We start from the raw sequence: 17,466 nt of genomic DNA on the forward strand, positions 1-17,466 counted from the left end.
AGCACCGTACCCAATTACACAATTGTTCTCAATACAGTGAGTTAAGTGTTGAATGAAGAGGGAAGGGAAATTGATTTGTATGTGATGGTCCAAGCAAAACATGTACCACATATCCAGAAGACCCACTTCATTCCTCTTTTCAGTTCGAGGAATGAGTGCTCTCCAAACCAATTAAATAGCACTTTGTGAAGGGGAGAGAGTAGGTTATGTGTTAAGTTTGTTTTGGCCAGCTGTTCCTCCAAAATATTCTAAGATTTTGTCTTGAGGAAAATTCGGAAAGGAAACAGTTCCTTTCCGTTTAAAGTACAAATCAGTTCCTTTGCAAGGAACTTCCCATACTTTGCCCAAAGTGGCTTGATTAAACCTTATTTTCTTTCCTCTAACCTCAGTTGTGCAAGTTCCATTAGTATTAACAAATTTGCACAAATCATCCATAGCTAGAGGAACAAGAGCATTATTAAAGGCGAATTCAAACAAGAATTCCATGCCTTGTTCCTTTAGAATGGAGGTTAATTCTGGAAATTCTATTTTATTAGCCCATTCTAAATCGACGCAAAAACCCAAAACATACCTAGATTCACTTCGTTCGACCCGTTTCTTGGAAGACGAAGAAACAGTTCCTTTGGAAGGAACAGGTGTGATTTCTTCTTCTTCCCCCTGAGTTTGTTCCGGGGTTTCTTCTTCATCGTCTTCCCCAATAAGTTTTCTACGCATACTCCTTCTAGGAGATTCTAATTGCTGTTCCTCTATGGGGTTTTCTTGAATTATGTCGGTTTCAAGGGTTTTGGTTGGAGATGAAGAATTTCCATTTTTGAAGTGTCGGTTGTTTTTGATGTGGAAAAGGAAGTTTCTTGAAGTTTTTGCCATGATTTGTGAAGGTTTGGAGGTTTTTATGGAGTATCAAAGGGTGTGATGAGGTTTCGGCTATGGTGAAGATGAAGAGATTGAGAGGAACACGGTTTCTTAGGATGAATTAAAGAAGGAAGTTTTGCATGTAATAGTAATTATGACACGCGGGAAAGAAATAAAGCAAAAAAATAAAAATAAAATAAAGGAAAAAACGAAAAGATAATAAGAACCAAGATTTAATTTAAACTGGTTCCCCTTATTTTGGGATTTTCGGATTTTTCGGATTTTTATGAATTTTAATTTTTGAAAGAAAATAAATGCTAAGGAACTTGTGCTATAGGAACAACTAATGCTACATATCAATGTCCTTCATATCATGCATGTTTCTTACCTTAGGAACAGTAAGGGGAGTATTATGTGACATTTGTGAGTTGTTTAATTTCTTTGAATTCATGTTTATGTTTTGCAACATTCCAATTTGCAATGGTCTTAGGCAATTAAACACAATTATTTTTAGCACACAAAGTCACTCAAATTGATTCAAACATGGGGGAATGACATAGGAACAATCACTTAATTTTTATTAACCTAACTCAAGCCTTAATTTTTCATATCTATCCTTTGCAAAGGCTTAGTTAGAATATCAGCAATCTGATAATCAGTTTGACAAAACTCAAGTTTAATCAAACCTTTTTCAACATTTTCTCTTAAAAAGTGATGTCTGATATGTATATGCTTTACTCTAGAATGATGCACTGGATCTTTAGATATACTATAGCACTTGTATTGTCACAATAAATAGGAACACATTCAAAGTTTATTCCATAGTCACTAAGTTGTTGTTTTATCCAAAGCATTTGAGAGCAACATGCAGCAGCTGCTACATATTCTGCTTCAGCAGTGGATAAAGCAACTGTGTTTTGTTTCTTGGTACTCCAAGAAACTAAACTATGACCAAGGAATTGTGCCATACCTGAGGTGCTTTTCCTATTTACAAGATCTCCAGCATAATCTGCATCTGCATATCCTTTTAGTTCGAATGTATCACTTCTTGGATAGTAGAGTCCAAGATCATCTGTTCCTTTAAGATATCTAAGAATTCTCTTCACAGCAGTGAGGTGAGACTCCTTTGGATTTGCTTGAAATCTAGCACACAAACCAACACTGAAAGCTATGTCTGGACGACTAGCAGTTAGATACAAAAGTGAACCAATCATTCCTCTATATTTTGTTTGATCAACACTTGTTCCTATGGAGTCTTCATCTAATCTAGTTGAAGTTCCCATAGGAGTGTGATTCATTGAATTTTCGAGGCCATATTTCTTTAATAGTTCCTTTATGTATTTTTGTTGGTGAACAATTATCCTTTTTCAGTTTGTTTGATTTGTAGTCCAAGAAAGAAATTTAACTCACCCATCATACTCATTTCAAATTCATTGCTCATGAGACTTGAGAATTCTTTGCACAATGTTTCATTAGTAGCTCCGAATATGATGTCATCAACATATATTTGAACAAGCAAATATCAGTTCCTTTAGATTTTAGGAACAAGGTTTTATCAACCTTTCCTCTTTTAAAATTGTTTTCTAAAAGGAACTTTGATAATCTCTCATACCATGATCTAGGTGCTTGTTTTAACCCATAAAGAGCTTTATCAAGCTTGTAGACATGATTTGGGAGATTATTATTTTCAAAACCAGGGGGTTGTTCAACATATACATCTTCGTTTAGATAGCCATTTAAAAATGCACACTTAACATCCATTTGATATAATTTAAATCCCATGTAAGCAGCAAATGCAATTAAAATTCTAATGGCTTCTAATCTAGCTACAGGAGCAAAGGTTTCTTCATAATCATTCCTTCTTGTTGATTATAACCTTTTACTACAAGTATAGCTTTGTTTCTGACAATGGTTCCATATTCATCTAGTTTGTTTCTAAACACCCATTTTAAGCCAATTACTTTTGTTGTTTAGATGAGGGAACTAGATGCCATACCTTGTTTCTTTCAAACTCATTTAATTCAGCTTGCATTGCAGTAATCCAATCAGAGTCAGTTAAGGCTTCTTCATGATTTCTTGGTTCCATCATTGATAGGAACGCATGAAATGCACAAAAGTTCCTTAACTGAGATCTAGTTTGCGTACCTTTGGATATGTCGCTGATTATGAGTTCCACAGGATGTGCTTTTTGTAATCTCCAAGGTTTTGGTTGAAACTCTCTTATAGGAACATGTTGTTCCTCATGAGTTCCTTGAGTAGATGAGGAACTCTGCTCAGTTGTTCCTCTATTAGCCTCAGTGGACTCAGTTCCTTCATTTTGAGGAACATGAGCATCTTCTTCTCCTTGAGGAACAGGAACATCATTGATGTCATTATTTTCAAATTCCTCGTTCCTTTCCTCTTTCACTTCTTCTTCTTCTTGTGAATCTGCGTTCCTTGTACTTGGTTGTGCTAATCCTGTCTCATAATCATCAACCGACCTTACCCATAGCAACTATGTTACCTTTCTTATTATCACCAAATGTTACACTTCCACCTTCATAGGTTGTGAGTGAGAGAAACTTCGTTTTGTCTCCTGTCATGTGCTTGGAACAACCACTATCGAGATACCAAGTGTTGTTCCCCCCACTCCAACCTGCAAAAATCAACTAGGTGTTAGTTGTAGGAACCCCATCTTTCGTGGGTTCCTGTTCTTGACTAGGATTTGTTTTGACAACCCATTTTTTCTTACTTATTGTCACGTTTTTCCCAATCATTTCAGATTTTAATTGACATTGATTTATGTAATGACCTACCTTGCCACAATACATACAAAACTTGTCACTAGGTAGATCCACATATTTCTTTGTCTTGTTCCTTTTCTTGTAGTTTTCAAAACCAAGACCTTCCTTCCTCTTGGTCTGTGGTTTCTCAATCCACTTAGGAACTTTCATGATTTTGCCTCTGTTCCTTGCGACAACCAGCTCCTTTTTAAGATTATAGATCTGTTCCTTTAAAATAATTTTCTCTTTATTCATTTTTTCAATCTCAGATCTGTATCCTTTCAAAGGGGTTGATCTTATATCAAAGGAACTCAGAACAGGGACAAATTCCTTCAAGTGTGAAATCTCTAAATTAATTAGATAATTTTCGTTTTTCAAACTTTCATAACATTCTTTGATTTTTAGGCTTTTATCAAATAAGTCAAAGAATCTTGTTTCGACATCTGTTCTCATTTTCTTAAGCCATTCTATGTGTTCCTTGCAGACTTTTAAAGCTTGTTCCGTTTGTTTACGTTTTTCACTTTCATCTCTACATTCAAGAATTGCATCATAAAGAAGATCATATATTTCAGGCCTAGTTTTACCATCTAAGTCTGACTCAAGACCATGTTGACTTACCTCAACCTTTTCTTCATCTTCTTTTTCGTCAGTGTTTGCCATGAGGTAAAGGTTTGCTGTTTCTTCAGTTGGTTGTTCCTCTTCTTCTTCCGTCTCTGAATCTCCCCAAGCAGCTATCATAGCTTTGCGCACATTTGCCTTAGAGAAAGGTGCTCTTGATTCTTTGTTCCTTTCAGCAAAGCGTTCCTTGTTCCTTTCTTTGGTTTTGTCATTTTCCTAAAGAGGACATTCCTTGATAAAGTGATCTGTACTACCACATTTATGACAAGCAGCTTTGTTAGATATTTTCTTAGTTTTACCTTTGAAGTTTTCATTCTTCATGTTCCTGTACATCTTTCGAAATTTTCGAACCATGAGGGTTGCTTCTTCTTCTTCTGAGTCTGAATCATCTTCATCATCTGCTTTGAGAGCAATTGATTTTGATTTGGAGCTTTCACCATATTCAGTATCAAGGTGAAGCTCATGAGTCATAAGTGACCCTGCCAGCTGTTCTAAGTTGAACTTAGTGAAGTCTTTGGTTTTTGAAGAGCATTGACTTTAGCCGTCCATCGTCCTTAGGAAGACTCCTAAGAACCTTTCGAACCTGTTCCTCAGATGAAATAAACTTTCCAAGAGAAGCCAACTCATTAATAATGTTAGTAAAACGATTAAACATGTCTCGGATGCTTTCTTTGGATTTCATGCAGAACAATTCATATTGATTCATAAGTAAATCAATTTTCGATCTTTTAACTTAATTAGTTCCTTCGTGGGTTACTTCTAGTAAATCCCATATTTGCTTTGCGGATTTGCACCCCATGATCCTACTATGCTCATGGGGTCCAAGTCCACAATGCAACATTTAATAGCCATGGCATTTACTTCCATTTTTTCAAAATCAGATTTGTCAAAATCAGAGAGGGGTTTTAGAGTTACCTCATTTTTGTCATTTGTAGTTGTGACTTCGAAATCACCAACTTCAATGACTCTCCATACCTGATAGTTTTCAGCTTTGATGAATATCTCCATGCGGTTCTTCCAATAGTTGTAGTACTTCCCATTGAACATAGGAGGCCTTTGAGTGGAATAACCTTCTTCAAGTTTCTCGGTGGTATTAATTGTTCCTTGGATCTTTTTCTCAATAGGGTTTCTATCTTACGTGAGTTCTAGCTCTGATACCAATTATTATTTCCCTAGGAACACTACAAGAGGGGGGGTGAATTGTAGGTGTAGAAATAAACGTAACTTTTTGCGAAAATTAAAACTTAAACGAATAAACAAGCTAAAGAAACACAAGGGATTTTTACGAGGAAAAACTTCTTGGGCCCAACAAGAAGAAACAACCCCGACCACTAGGGATTTTAAACTCAACACTTTCACTAATTAGGCCAAACAACTTTGTTACAACCTAATTCTAACTCGAGCCACACCTTGAGTTCCTAAACTCAAGTTCCTGAGCCATTGTTCCCTTAACAGCAGTTCCTCTCAACTTCACTCGAAGTTTCTCACACATACAAGCTTCACTTAAGCCTCTATCTTACAGAACTTCACTCAAAGTTCCCTTACCCCAAAAACCAAAATACAATTGATCGAAATAAGCTTAGTGGAATTAGAGTAAGAAGGCAAAGAACAATGGCTATTATGAGAGAATGAAGGCACTGACACTTAATTAGTTAAACTCACTTAATTACTTAGTCAAACACATTTTGGAACTTATCTAGACTTCTATATTTATAGTGTTAATCATGAAGAACGTGGGATTAAAACTAGAGTACATGTTTAGTCCATTAACCCATGATGTTCCTTCCCCTAAGGAACACGTTTCACATCATGTCCCATGATCCCATGAACTATAAATGAACGTGGATATATTTTAGCCATTACTCCTAAGTAATAGGAGTTCCTTGAGCTTTATCCGAAAATCAGTTTTCTAAAAACACTTTTTATCTTTAAAACTGAATTTTTAATCTTTAAGAACATAATATCTTTTAAACAAATTCTTTCTAAAAACCGGATATTTATTTGCTTAATTTTTCCGAAAAATAAAATCTTTTTCCTAAAACAGATTTTCTTTTTAAAACTGATTTTATCATTTAAAATTAGATATAACTAATTTCCTATAATTTAGGCATGACTTACTCAAATATCTTTTTAACCGTTATAATATTTGCACGCCTAAGTCTAGTTCCTTTTATTAACTAAGTTCCTTTAACATATTCGTTTAGTGCCACTTAGTTTGTTCCTTACAAAGGAACAAACTCTCATTCTCAAATAGACTGCCACTGTTCCTTACCATTCTTTCTTTGTTCCTTTATATTGGAACTAGAAAATAAAACGCCTAGCTTCTATTCTTCTTGATCAAATGCTTGCTCCAGTATCAACACAGAAACTTCTTTACTTAGCCTTTGAAATCCTCTCTTGACTTCTTCCTTGACTTCGTATTCTCCCAGTTCCTTTTATTGATACCTTAAACACCATACACTTAAATAACTCATTAGTTCACTACTTAGTTTGTTCCTTTGTTTCTTTGTCATTATCAAAACTAGGGTTCAACATTTATGATTTTGGGATTAAGATTGCTAGCTAGGTTTGGTTGATATTGTTCGCTAAATCAGAGTTATGTTATTAGTTGAATGATTGATGATAAGAATATATTAGAAGAGGATAGTTAGATTAACTTCTCATTTAGTGAGCAATTTGTTTATTAATTTGTGGTTATTGAGATGTAATTAGATAGCGATTGCTAATGTTGTGGGGATGGTCGAGATTTCTTGTTGTTGTGGTGGAGTTGTGAAGCAGTTATTGGTTGTTGTTGTTGCATTGCTGTTATTGTTGTTCTCTTGCTCTGGTGTTGTTGTTCTATTGTTGTGGTACTGTTGTAGTTATTTGTTGAGGTGTTGGTGTTGTTGCTATTATATTATTGTTGGTGTTGGGATTGTTGTGGTGGTGGTGATGTGCCACAGTTATTGGTTATCGTTGTTCTGGTTGGTGGCTGCCGTGGAGTTGTTTTGGTGGGGTTACGTTGTTTTTGTTGTTGTGTGGTGGTGGCTGGTTTTGTGGTTGCTACTGTTATGTTATGTTTTTCCGGTGTTGTTATAATAGTTTATTAGTTGAGTTTAGAAAACTAAGTTGTTGATGATTTTAGAAAAGCTTATTGATTTAGATTAAGTAATGTGATTACAGGTTATTTAGTGAATAATTTATTCATCTCTTTTATGGTTAAGATGTATTATCGGATAGTCGTTGTTGATGATGTGATGGAAATCATAATCTTAGAATTGGGAGTCTGTTATGATTATTGTAGTTGGAGTTAATATGTATAAAGTCCAGTTATGAATTATGAATTATAGGATTGACTTATTTAATTTCTATTTGCGGGATTCAGTTGATTAGCATGGTGGTTGCGTTAGAAGAAGTTAATTGGAATAATTAAGACTGGTTGTTGATTATTGTTATTGTGATGAGGTGATTATTGGAGGATGATTTTGGAATGGAGTATCGTTCGGAATTATGAAAGGGATTTTGTTGTTGGAATTGTTATTCGGTTGGTTAAGGATTTGAGTGCAAGATGAATCAGTTTATTGAGGTTTATTTCTGTGCCGAGTCAGCTTTATATTTCATTATATTTGTTGATAGCCAAATTATGTTCTTGATTTAGGTACGGTTGTAAGTTATGTTTAGTTTGTTTAGTTATATAATTTGGAATTGTGATTATGAATTGGGATGCTAGCCAATGTAGCTAATATCATCAAAGTTATAGTTATTAATTAAGGATTAAGGAAATTAGAATGTTAAAGGTTGATAATTTGTGAATTGAGAATTAGTTTAAGTTTGGTTATTGATTATTGATCTTATCGTGAGATGGTTGTTGGAGAATGGCTATGTAGACGTATATAATTCAAGATTACATGGGAAATCAAGTTATGATTATTGGAGGTTTCGTATAATTGTTATAGAGTTGAGGTAACCTTTAGGTTCAACAAAATATATATTTGAAGGCTCCTGTGTGCGTTACTATTGAATTTTAGATATCATATATCGTTTGTGGTAATGGCCATGATTAATACATCTCTATGAGTTAGTTGTGAATTGCTATTGGATTATTATAAAAGTATTCTTTTTGTTCAGTGGAATTGTTCGAAAATACTATATTTCTCAAAATATGATTTGGTATGATAATGAGGAAATGATTCAAATATGAGTTAAGACCAGATACGGTCGAATATGGTGTTATGTTATGAGTATTGAGGATTCAAGTATGAATCATTAAATATCTTATTTTATAAATATGAAAGTGAGGCATGAATAGGCACCTCGAGTTAGGGCGGGTAGAGTCCCTAGCTGTTGCCTTCCAGGAAGAGCGAATTCCTGGCGTTATAGGACATGTCCGGGTAAGTCTTGCAAGCATAACAATAAAAGACTGGGTGACGACCCTCAATAGTTTGGAGACAGCTGGTACTGCGTGGTACCCCTCTCCACTCGCGTTCATGCCAAACGATTTGATTTTGTGAAACTATATTAACTCAGTTGAGTTTGATTATCTGTTACTATAACTATGTGTTAGTTTTCAAAATACACCTAAACTTGTATTTTCTATTATACAATGTGTACTTAGCTTTGTTGATAGTGTTGTCATTTCTGTGGCCTGTCACTTGGTGGGTGGCAGAGTCAAACATTGTTGCAGGTTTGGTGTTGTGAGCTCAGGATTTTGAAGTGAAGCAAGATAAAGATGTCGTCGTAGCTTATGGATTGAGTTTGTATTTTAGATAGTCAATTAAGGAATAGTTTTTGATATATTCCTTTGTATATAACTTTTGGGAATTAGAGTGGAGTTATTGGTGTAATTCAAGTCTTATATAAAGGATTTTGTTTTGTGGGCCAGTAACCCACAGGTTCAGGATCGTTTTATAGGTTATGTTTCCGTTGCGAGTAAATGTTTAATCCGAGGCTTATTAAGCATTGATTGTGCTTAGTGGATCTTAAGTGTATTTACCTAGCAGCTCAGGAAAACGGGATGTTACAATCACATTTTTAGATAAATCAAAGTAAAAAAAAAATTAGAAATTAATTTTCCTTTGGAGCAAATGATGAAGATGTTAGAAATCACCTATCATTTTTAGAAGATAACTAATATAAAACATGAGTATATTCTTCAAGATTTTGTTAGTATCCTTTTCAAACTCATATAGCTATACTACTTTTATACGAAATTATTCGTTATTAATAAATCCGTGATATTCAAATTAAAAAAACAAAACCGATGATTATGTATTATTTTAAAATTTCATATCTTGAAATGGTCGAAATTATCATTCAATAAATAACAATATTTGTTAATAAAGTAGTCAACCGTATAAATTGTAAGGTAGTCTAAGAACACTAAATAAAAACTTCAAAACGTATATTAGATTGACGTTAAGGAAGATACAATAAGGTAGTCTAAGAATAAATATATTAAAGCTAATAACAACAAACATAATCTAACATAACATAACAAACGATCGACTAAAATAAAGATCAAATACAAATGATTAAAAATACTACATTAGTTTTTTCAAAGGCATCATTAGTCATAGATTGTGAAACATCATCTTCAATGATCACCTTTCTCCAATTCATCACGATAATATTCAACAATATTCCTTGCTTCTCAAGAAGCAAGCAAGTTCAATTTGGTTGCGAAAATAAATAATTTGATCAATGTAACCCATCTTTACCTTTCCTTCATCTTCTTTTAATTTGCGTAATTTGTAACATGTCTGCATTCAAAATCTTCTAATCAATTGTCGACCAAAACTCTAAAAATTCAAAAGTGGCCTCGTTAACTTCTACCATATGTAGGGATGGGCATGGGTTCAAGACCTGACCCAGATCCTGTTGGACCAGACCCTAATTTAAGGATCTAGGTCCAAGCAATTTTTTAGGGTCCTGGTATTGATATTTTAGACCCCGACCCGACCCTTAGACCCTAAACTTATTTAATATATAAATTTAAACTTTTTTTAATAAAAAAAACCTGATTTTTTAAAAGAGTAAATCTTAAATAACTAAAACACCAAGACTCATTCTGTTTTGTGGGAGAGAGACGCCTCCAGGCTCCAGCCCTCCACAGTCCACACTACAGCGCCGCCGACTTCACCAGATTTCCTTCGACTTTGCCGTCGATTAACGCTGCTCACGCAACGCCAGGTATTTTCTCTTTAATTTTTTCAGTTTTTTGATTTCTCTTATTCTGATTTTCCTTCGATCTGTTTGTCTAATTTTCAATCTTTTTCTTTATTTCTCTCATGCAACGCCAGACTCATTCTGATTTTCCTTTGATCTTTTTCTTTGTTTCTTTCGAACTCTTTTTGTATGCAACTATGAATTGCACTCTTCAAACTCCCAATTTCTTGACTTCCTAAGTGTCTTTGCATTAAATTTCAATCCGTATGTGTGTCGAATCACGAATTCATTTGTCTGATTTGATTGTTAAATTTCAAATTGATGAATCGAAATGTGAAATGTGGATTTGTTTGTTTCAAACTGATTTGTTTGTTTCGTTTTTCAGTTTATTTGTTTAAATTTCAGTCTTGATATTTTGTTTGTCTCATGCGAATTATTGTTTTTGATGAGTCGAATTTGTAAAAAATTAGGGTTAAAAAATTGAAATGTGTACTTTATGTTGATGAAATGATATTTTTCTTATTTATGGGTACTAAAAATTTGGCAAAATAAAGAATTTAGGCTTGGACCCTCCAGACCCTTATAGGGTCTGGGTCAGAGTCCAATTTTTTCAGACCCTTAAAGTCCGGTCCGGGTCTGCAAAAAATACAGGATCCGGGTCCAGGGTCCGGCCAGACCCGACCCTTGCCCATCCCTAACCATATGCTAAGAAATTTTAGGATCTATTGAGATTATATGCTTAAATTTTATGGATTTGAGAATAATAGATGAAGTGCTTTGTAAATGTATTGAGTTGATATTTAGGAAAAACAAAGAGGAAATTTGCCTCATCCATAGAAGAGATGGCCGATTTTTTTTGAGGGCAAATTTATTACATGTTGGTAGAAGTAGATATAGCATTTATAAGGATTGACCAAGTGTGGTCAAAATTGAAAATGACATTGTTGCATGAAATACACATTAACTGAATTTTTTTATTACTTTTGAAAGCATTGAATAAGTTGGAAGACATATTAGTTGGTAGGATTCTTAAATTACATTTTTTGAGATGTTGATATTTATTTTTTTTTTAAAAAAATTGCCTCATCTAGACATAGCTGAATTTATTTAGGGAAATGTATTGAATTTTGGTGGAAGTTAGTATTAGAGAATATTATTTAACTTTGGAAAAAATATTGAATATAGGAATCACCATGATTTCAAATTTCTTTATGTTTTGCAACAATCACTCAATTATTTTTAAATTTATGATACCGTTTAGGTAGGTTATATTTTTCCAAAAAAAAAAAACGATTATATAACGTAGAATTATGAAAACGTTCTATTATGACTTACTTCCTCCGTTTTCTAAAGATCTTCCTTGATACTGTTACTACAGATACCAATGAGAATCAATTTATATGGGGTGTGGGAAGGGTAAAGTAGGAGAGAGAAAAGGGTTAAGATAAATAAAAAAATAAAAGGGGTTAAAGAAGGAGAGAGAAAGGAAGTAAAATTGAATTAATAATATAATGGTGGACCATATCATAGGGACATGAGAGAGTATAAAGGGGGGCAAAATTCCAAATAAGAAATAAAGTAAAAAAAGGAAGATCTTTTGGAAACGCACTTAAACGGAAAGAGGATGATCTTTAGGAAACGGAGGGAGTATATAACTAAAATGAAACGTTTTTCTCAAGTTATGATATGCATATTATAAACGAAATACACTACTTATATTATGTCATTCAAACATTATATGACAATTATATCATTACCAAAAAAAGTTAACAAACCGATTTGTAAGACATACAATAAAAGCAACAACAAAATATATTCTATTTTAATATAACCGAATAATACATATAAGGGGGTTGCTAAACACAATCTCACTTTACTAACGCAGCCTTACAAAAACCCCAAAAAACCCTTATTATCATATTCTTTCTAAAAACCCTTTATCTCTCTATAAGAAATGGGGAAATCGCCCCATATGATGGAGAATTGGGTAATTACTATTGAATCAGAAAAACTTCGAGAGGACGTTGAAGGAGGAAGAAGGAATGAGAGAGAGAGAGGGGAGTGAAGAGAGGAGCAATTAGAGAGAATGGGTGAAATGGGTTTTAAGGCTAAAGGGTAATTTAGGTATTTTGTAGAGTTGTATTAGTAAAGTAAGGTTGTATTTAGCAACCATGTACATATAACATGAAAACTCATTCAACATAATCGATTAGTACATTGAAAATAAGAAACTAACATTTTAAACAACTACGATTAATACTAACAAAGGTTATTATTTTTGCTAGCTAATATAGTAGTAGCTAACAAATACATCTTCATACTTCACTTCTCAATAAGAGATTCCAAATACTCAACGATACACTTTGCTTCTTTTGTAGCAAGTTCAATAGTATTACGAAAAGAGATGATCATAGCAATGTAACCCATAGCTTCCTCACCTTCTTCTTCTTCTTCTATTTTATTTAAACTTTGAATACATGTAGTAAGTTTATCATCAACCATGGACCACTGGTCCAAGAATTCGAGCATAACATTGTTAACCTCTTTCACATCATTGATACATTTTGGATCTATTGTAAAAATAATACTTTTTATATCTTAAACTTCTAAAATATGAAACTTCAAATGAGGGTTTTTTTTGTAAGTCACAAAACTGGTTTTTTTGGAGGTGATATGGAACGAACAAAGAAAGACCAGATAGATCTTTATATAGACCCAAATGGAACCGGTTGTGCTAAGTCAAATTTATTGCAATTTGGTAGGACAATGCAATTAACTATGTTAGGTAGATTGTTAGCTAATGTAATGGAGACCAATATAGTCAAAGGTAGACAATGTATCAATACATGGAAATATAATTGCTTTGAAAGTGATGAATTCAATTATTGGTGAACATGTTATTTTTTTTTTTTTTTGCTAAGTAATAATCATCTTATATCACCCAAAAAACAATTACAACCAAGGCCAAAACTAGGGAGAAACAAACCAACTAGGTTGGACCCCTCATCCCTAGCAAGGCAAAACACATTCTATACACTCAAACATCACATTACAGTGAGTAGAACCTGTTTCTATCATTTCTAGACATCTTCCTAGGCATGACAAGGAAAATTCTTCTTCTGACATTCTCTTTGATCCATGACTCCATGTGTTGAATACTAGGAACTCTTTGGTTCCATTTGCTATCATTTCTTGCTTTCCACACCCCATACACAACACCTACTATAGCAGCACCATAAGCAGCCTTCTGGAATCTTGACTTCCTGCTACTATATAGCCATCACACCAGTCTATTCAGGTCTTCACATGTGGAATCCATATTGATCCAGTTCCTGATTTTTCTTAGCAACTCTCTGCTATAATAGCATGAAAACATCAGATGTTCTTGTGTTTCAGTGGCATCACAGCATATCCAGCAATCAGTAGGAGCATTTGGATCATAAATCTGGACCTTATCTGCTGTATGTAATCTCCTTCTCATAGCCAACCAATTAATGAACTTAAACCTATTCACACTGAGTCTATTCCAGACATATTGATCCCAGGAAACATGTTGTCTTTCCTCAGCTAATTTTTCCACCATATCTTGAATCCTAAACTTATTCATCTGCTGAACCTCCTGTCTACTATAATAATTCTTCATGAGATTTTTAACCTCACATATGCGTCTCCAATACCAACTACTACCAGTAGGAGTATTGTACTCCCACCAGTCAACATCCTTTATGTAGACTGAGTGCACCCATCTCACCCATAATGTATCTTTCTTGGTAGCCACAGCCCACACATGCTTGCCTAAACAAGCTTTGTTCCAGTTGCTGATGTTTCTAAACCCCAAACCTCCTTTACTCTTGCTATTACACACCTCCTGCCAAGCAACATATCCTCCCCTAGCTGAGTAGTAAGCACCTGCCCATAGGAATGCCCTGCACACTGCTTCAATCTTTTTTATGACACTACTAGGCAGGACAAATACATGACCCCAATAGCCATGAATACTCATTAACACTGAGTTAACAAGTTGCACTCTCCCAGAACAAGAAATATGCCTTGTACTCCAGATCCGAATTTTAGCTGTCATTTTATCCACCAAATTCTCACATTGAGCAGCTGAAATTCTTTTAGAACAAATAGGGACCCCCAAATATTTAAAGGGGAGTATTTCTCTAGTAATACCAGACACATTCTGAATTCTCATAATTTCACCTTCCTGAATCCCACAACAGTAGAAGGATGACTTCTTAGTATTGATCTTTAGACCAGAGGAATCAGAGAATAATCTGAAGGCTCTCAACATTAAGTATACTGATGCAAAATCACCCTTTGAGCACAGAATAAGATCATCAGCAAAGCTAAGATGTGTGAGCTTTGTTGCCTTACATCTGGGGTGATATGTAAAGTGATTCATGGAACTCATTTTAGCTAGAATCCTAGCTAAATATTCCATACAAATTACAAATAATAAAGGTGATATGGGATCACCTTGTCTCAAACCTCTCTTTGATGAGAAAAAACCATGCATTTCCCCATTTATCATCAGGGAAAATTTTGGTGTGCAGACACATTCCATGACTAAATCCACAAAACTTGTGGAAGTCTAAAGCAAGAAGCATCTCCTTCAAAAAACTCCAGTTAATAGTATCATATGCTTTTTGCATATCTAACTTAATGATGCAGCCAGGCTTAGTAGACTTCCTATTATAATGCCTAACAAGGTCTTGCACAATCATAATATTGTGGATAATGTTCCTACTATGCACAAATGCCCCCTGGGTATCCTCAATCACATCAGGTAACACAATCTCAGTCTATTGCAAATCATTTTTGTGATGCACTTATAGAGTGTATTGCAATAAGAAATTGGTCTAAACTCACTAACATTCTTAGGACAAGAGGTTTTAGGAGTGAGAGTAATAAGAGTTGTGTTTAGAGATTTCAACATTTTACCATGTTGGAAGAAGTCCAGAACAACAGTTGTAATGTCCTCACCCACAATGTGCCAAGTGTCTTTGAAATAAAAACTCCCAAATCCATCAGGACCAGGAGCTTTATTTCCATCCATGGCAAATATGACATTCTTCACTTCCTCAGCAGTGTATGGTCTCAACAGTAACTCTTTATGCTCCTGAGTGAGAATGTTGCCAGCTCTAACCACCTCCCAGTTCACTGGGGTAATCTGAGTATCAGTAGTTCCCAACAGCTGTTGATAATACTCCAGAAAATCCCCTTTCACATCCTCATTATTGTCCATCCACTCACCAGACATATTATATATGCCATATTAGAGTTAATTACTCTTCTCTGTCTGATGCTTTGGTGAAAAATTGCTGAATTATCATCACCATCTTTAAGCCACCCAACTTTAGCCTTCTGTTGTAAGAAGGACATATAAGCTGATTTCTTCCTTTTGTATTTCTTCCCCATCAAAATCTCTTCATCAGCAAGCTGAATATTACTCGGATCTTCATGCATTCTCCTTTGGATATCTTCCAAGTCAGCAGCTGCCTTAATAACATCAGCCTGTATCTCCAGAAAACCAGACTTGTTAAGCCTCTTCAGCTCATTCTTCACACTCTTAAGCTTCTGAGTAACAACATACATCCTATCTCCCATCACCCTCTCCTGCCAACATTTCTTCACCAGCTCCTCAAATTGAGGTGATTGCTTCCACATTGTGAAGTACTTAAAGGGCTTCTTGCATTGCCCATGACTCTCATTCCCTGCTACAATTGCTGGGGAGTGATCAAATTCCCCTTCATTAAGGAAGGCAGTCCATACATTCTGATATACCTCCTCCCAATGATCATTAATCAAAACTCTATCCAGCTTTGCAAAAACCCTATCATTGCCTTCCTGTTTATTGTTCCATGTGAACCTATTACCAGAGCATTTCATATCATATAAACCACATTCATCAAGACATGATCTGATAGGTTCAATGTCCCAGCTACTCACCTGAGCACCAATTCTTTCATCCATGTGAAGAACACAGTTAAAATCTCCCCCCACTAGCTATGGCCCATTAATTTTTCCAGCCATCTCTTTCAGACCCTGCCATAACTCCTCTCTCCTATTTCTCTCATTAAAGGCATACACAAATACACAGTCAAAGCCACTTGCACCTGATTGAGGAGAGACATAACAGTGGATCCACTAACAATTTATTACTCCCTCTTATATCCACCATATACTTCCCAGGTTGCCAAGCAACTACAATTCTACCACCCTTATGAGATGCATTATTAGATGTAAAACACCAGTTCTGAAATACCATTTGATAAAGTCTGCCCATTCCTGCAGACTTCACCTTTGTTTCCAGGAGCCCCACTAGTCCAACAGATTGTTTGGTGATAAATTCCTTCACCACCTTCTGCGTCCTTGGACTATTGAGTCCCCGGACATTCTAGAAGCATACTTTATTCATTTGAAATGGAAAGGTTCCCTCTCCATTTGCTTGGCCCTCCTGCATTACCCCCACCTCCATATCTTCATTCAATAGCTCCAAGGCCTCAAACGAATTTCTAATCACTGTAGCAGGTGCAGGACTATTTGGATTTCTGATAGTTCTTCTAACATCCTGGAAGCCTTCACCATCAACTTGATCACTATGCCTCACCACATTTGTAACTGGTACCACTGCCACTGGAACGTTACTTACCCCAGGTTTAGCAACCCACACCGAGGTTTTCTTCCTCCTGCAACTTGATTCCTCATGACCAAATACTTTACAACCTTTACAGAAGGTTGGTTTCCAATCATACTTCACCTCCACATAAATGGTCAACCCCTTTTCATTTTCAAATTCAATCTCATCTGGAAATTCCTGCCCAAATTCCACTTCTACCAATACCCGCGCAAATTGTAGTTTCTCCCTATTCAATGTAGCCATATCCACTTTCAGAAACTTCCCCACGCCACTAACAATCTTCGTCAACATCCTTGACCCCAATATTTAAAATCTAGATTCAACTGAATCCAAATAGGAACCCTACGGATGTCCTCTTTACTGAAATCCATATCCGGATGTCATTTCTTCACCATAACAGGCTTCCCATCAAAAAAGGGGTATCCACCACTAATCACCTTGTCC

General features: G+C 35.2%; 1 protein-coding gene across 1 annotated transcript; it reads right to left on the bottom strand.

Moving 5' to 3' along the window:
* Window positions 1-12,698: 12,698 nt before the first annotated feature.
* LOC104891064 (uncharacterized) lies at window positions 12,699-17,313 on the bottom strand. Its single transcript, XM_010676712.3, has 6 exons — window positions 16,849-17,313; window positions 15,636-16,331; window positions 15,256-15,552; window positions 14,859-15,145; window positions 13,663-14,758; window positions 12,699-12,884 (listed from the first exon to the last, which is right to left on the bottom strand). The coding sequence occupies exons 1-6, from the start codon at window positions 17,311-17,313 to the stop codon at window positions 12,699-12,701; spliced, it is 3,027 nt and encodes a 1,008-aa protein (XP_010675014.3).
* Between the last annotated feature and the right edge of the window lie 153 nt (window positions 17,314-17,466).

This window comes from Beta vulgaris, chromosome 4, assembly GCF_026745355.1.
Source record: "Beta vulgaris subsp. vulgaris cultivar EL10 chromosome 4, EL10.2, whole genome shotgun sequence".
NCBI classification, from domain to species: domain Eukaryota; kingdom Viridiplantae; phylum Streptophyta; class Magnoliopsida; order Caryophyllales; family Amaranthaceae; genus Beta; species Beta vulgaris.

Excerpts from the sequence above, each read along its gene's own strand:
- LOC104891064 (XM_010676712.3), bottom strand. The coding sequence starts at position 17,313 with ATGTTGACGAAGATTGTTAGTGGCGTGGGGAAGTTTCTGAAAGTGGAT. Across the intron at positions 15,553-15,635 it reads TGGCATATATAATATGTCTG|ATTACCCCAGTGAACTGGGA; the intron begins GTGAGTGGATGG and ends ACTGATACTCAG. Across the intron at positions 14,759-14,858 it reads AAAGAGAGGTTTGAGACAAG|ATGTAAGGCAACAAAGCTCA; the intron begins GTGATCCCATAT and ends ATATCACCCCAG.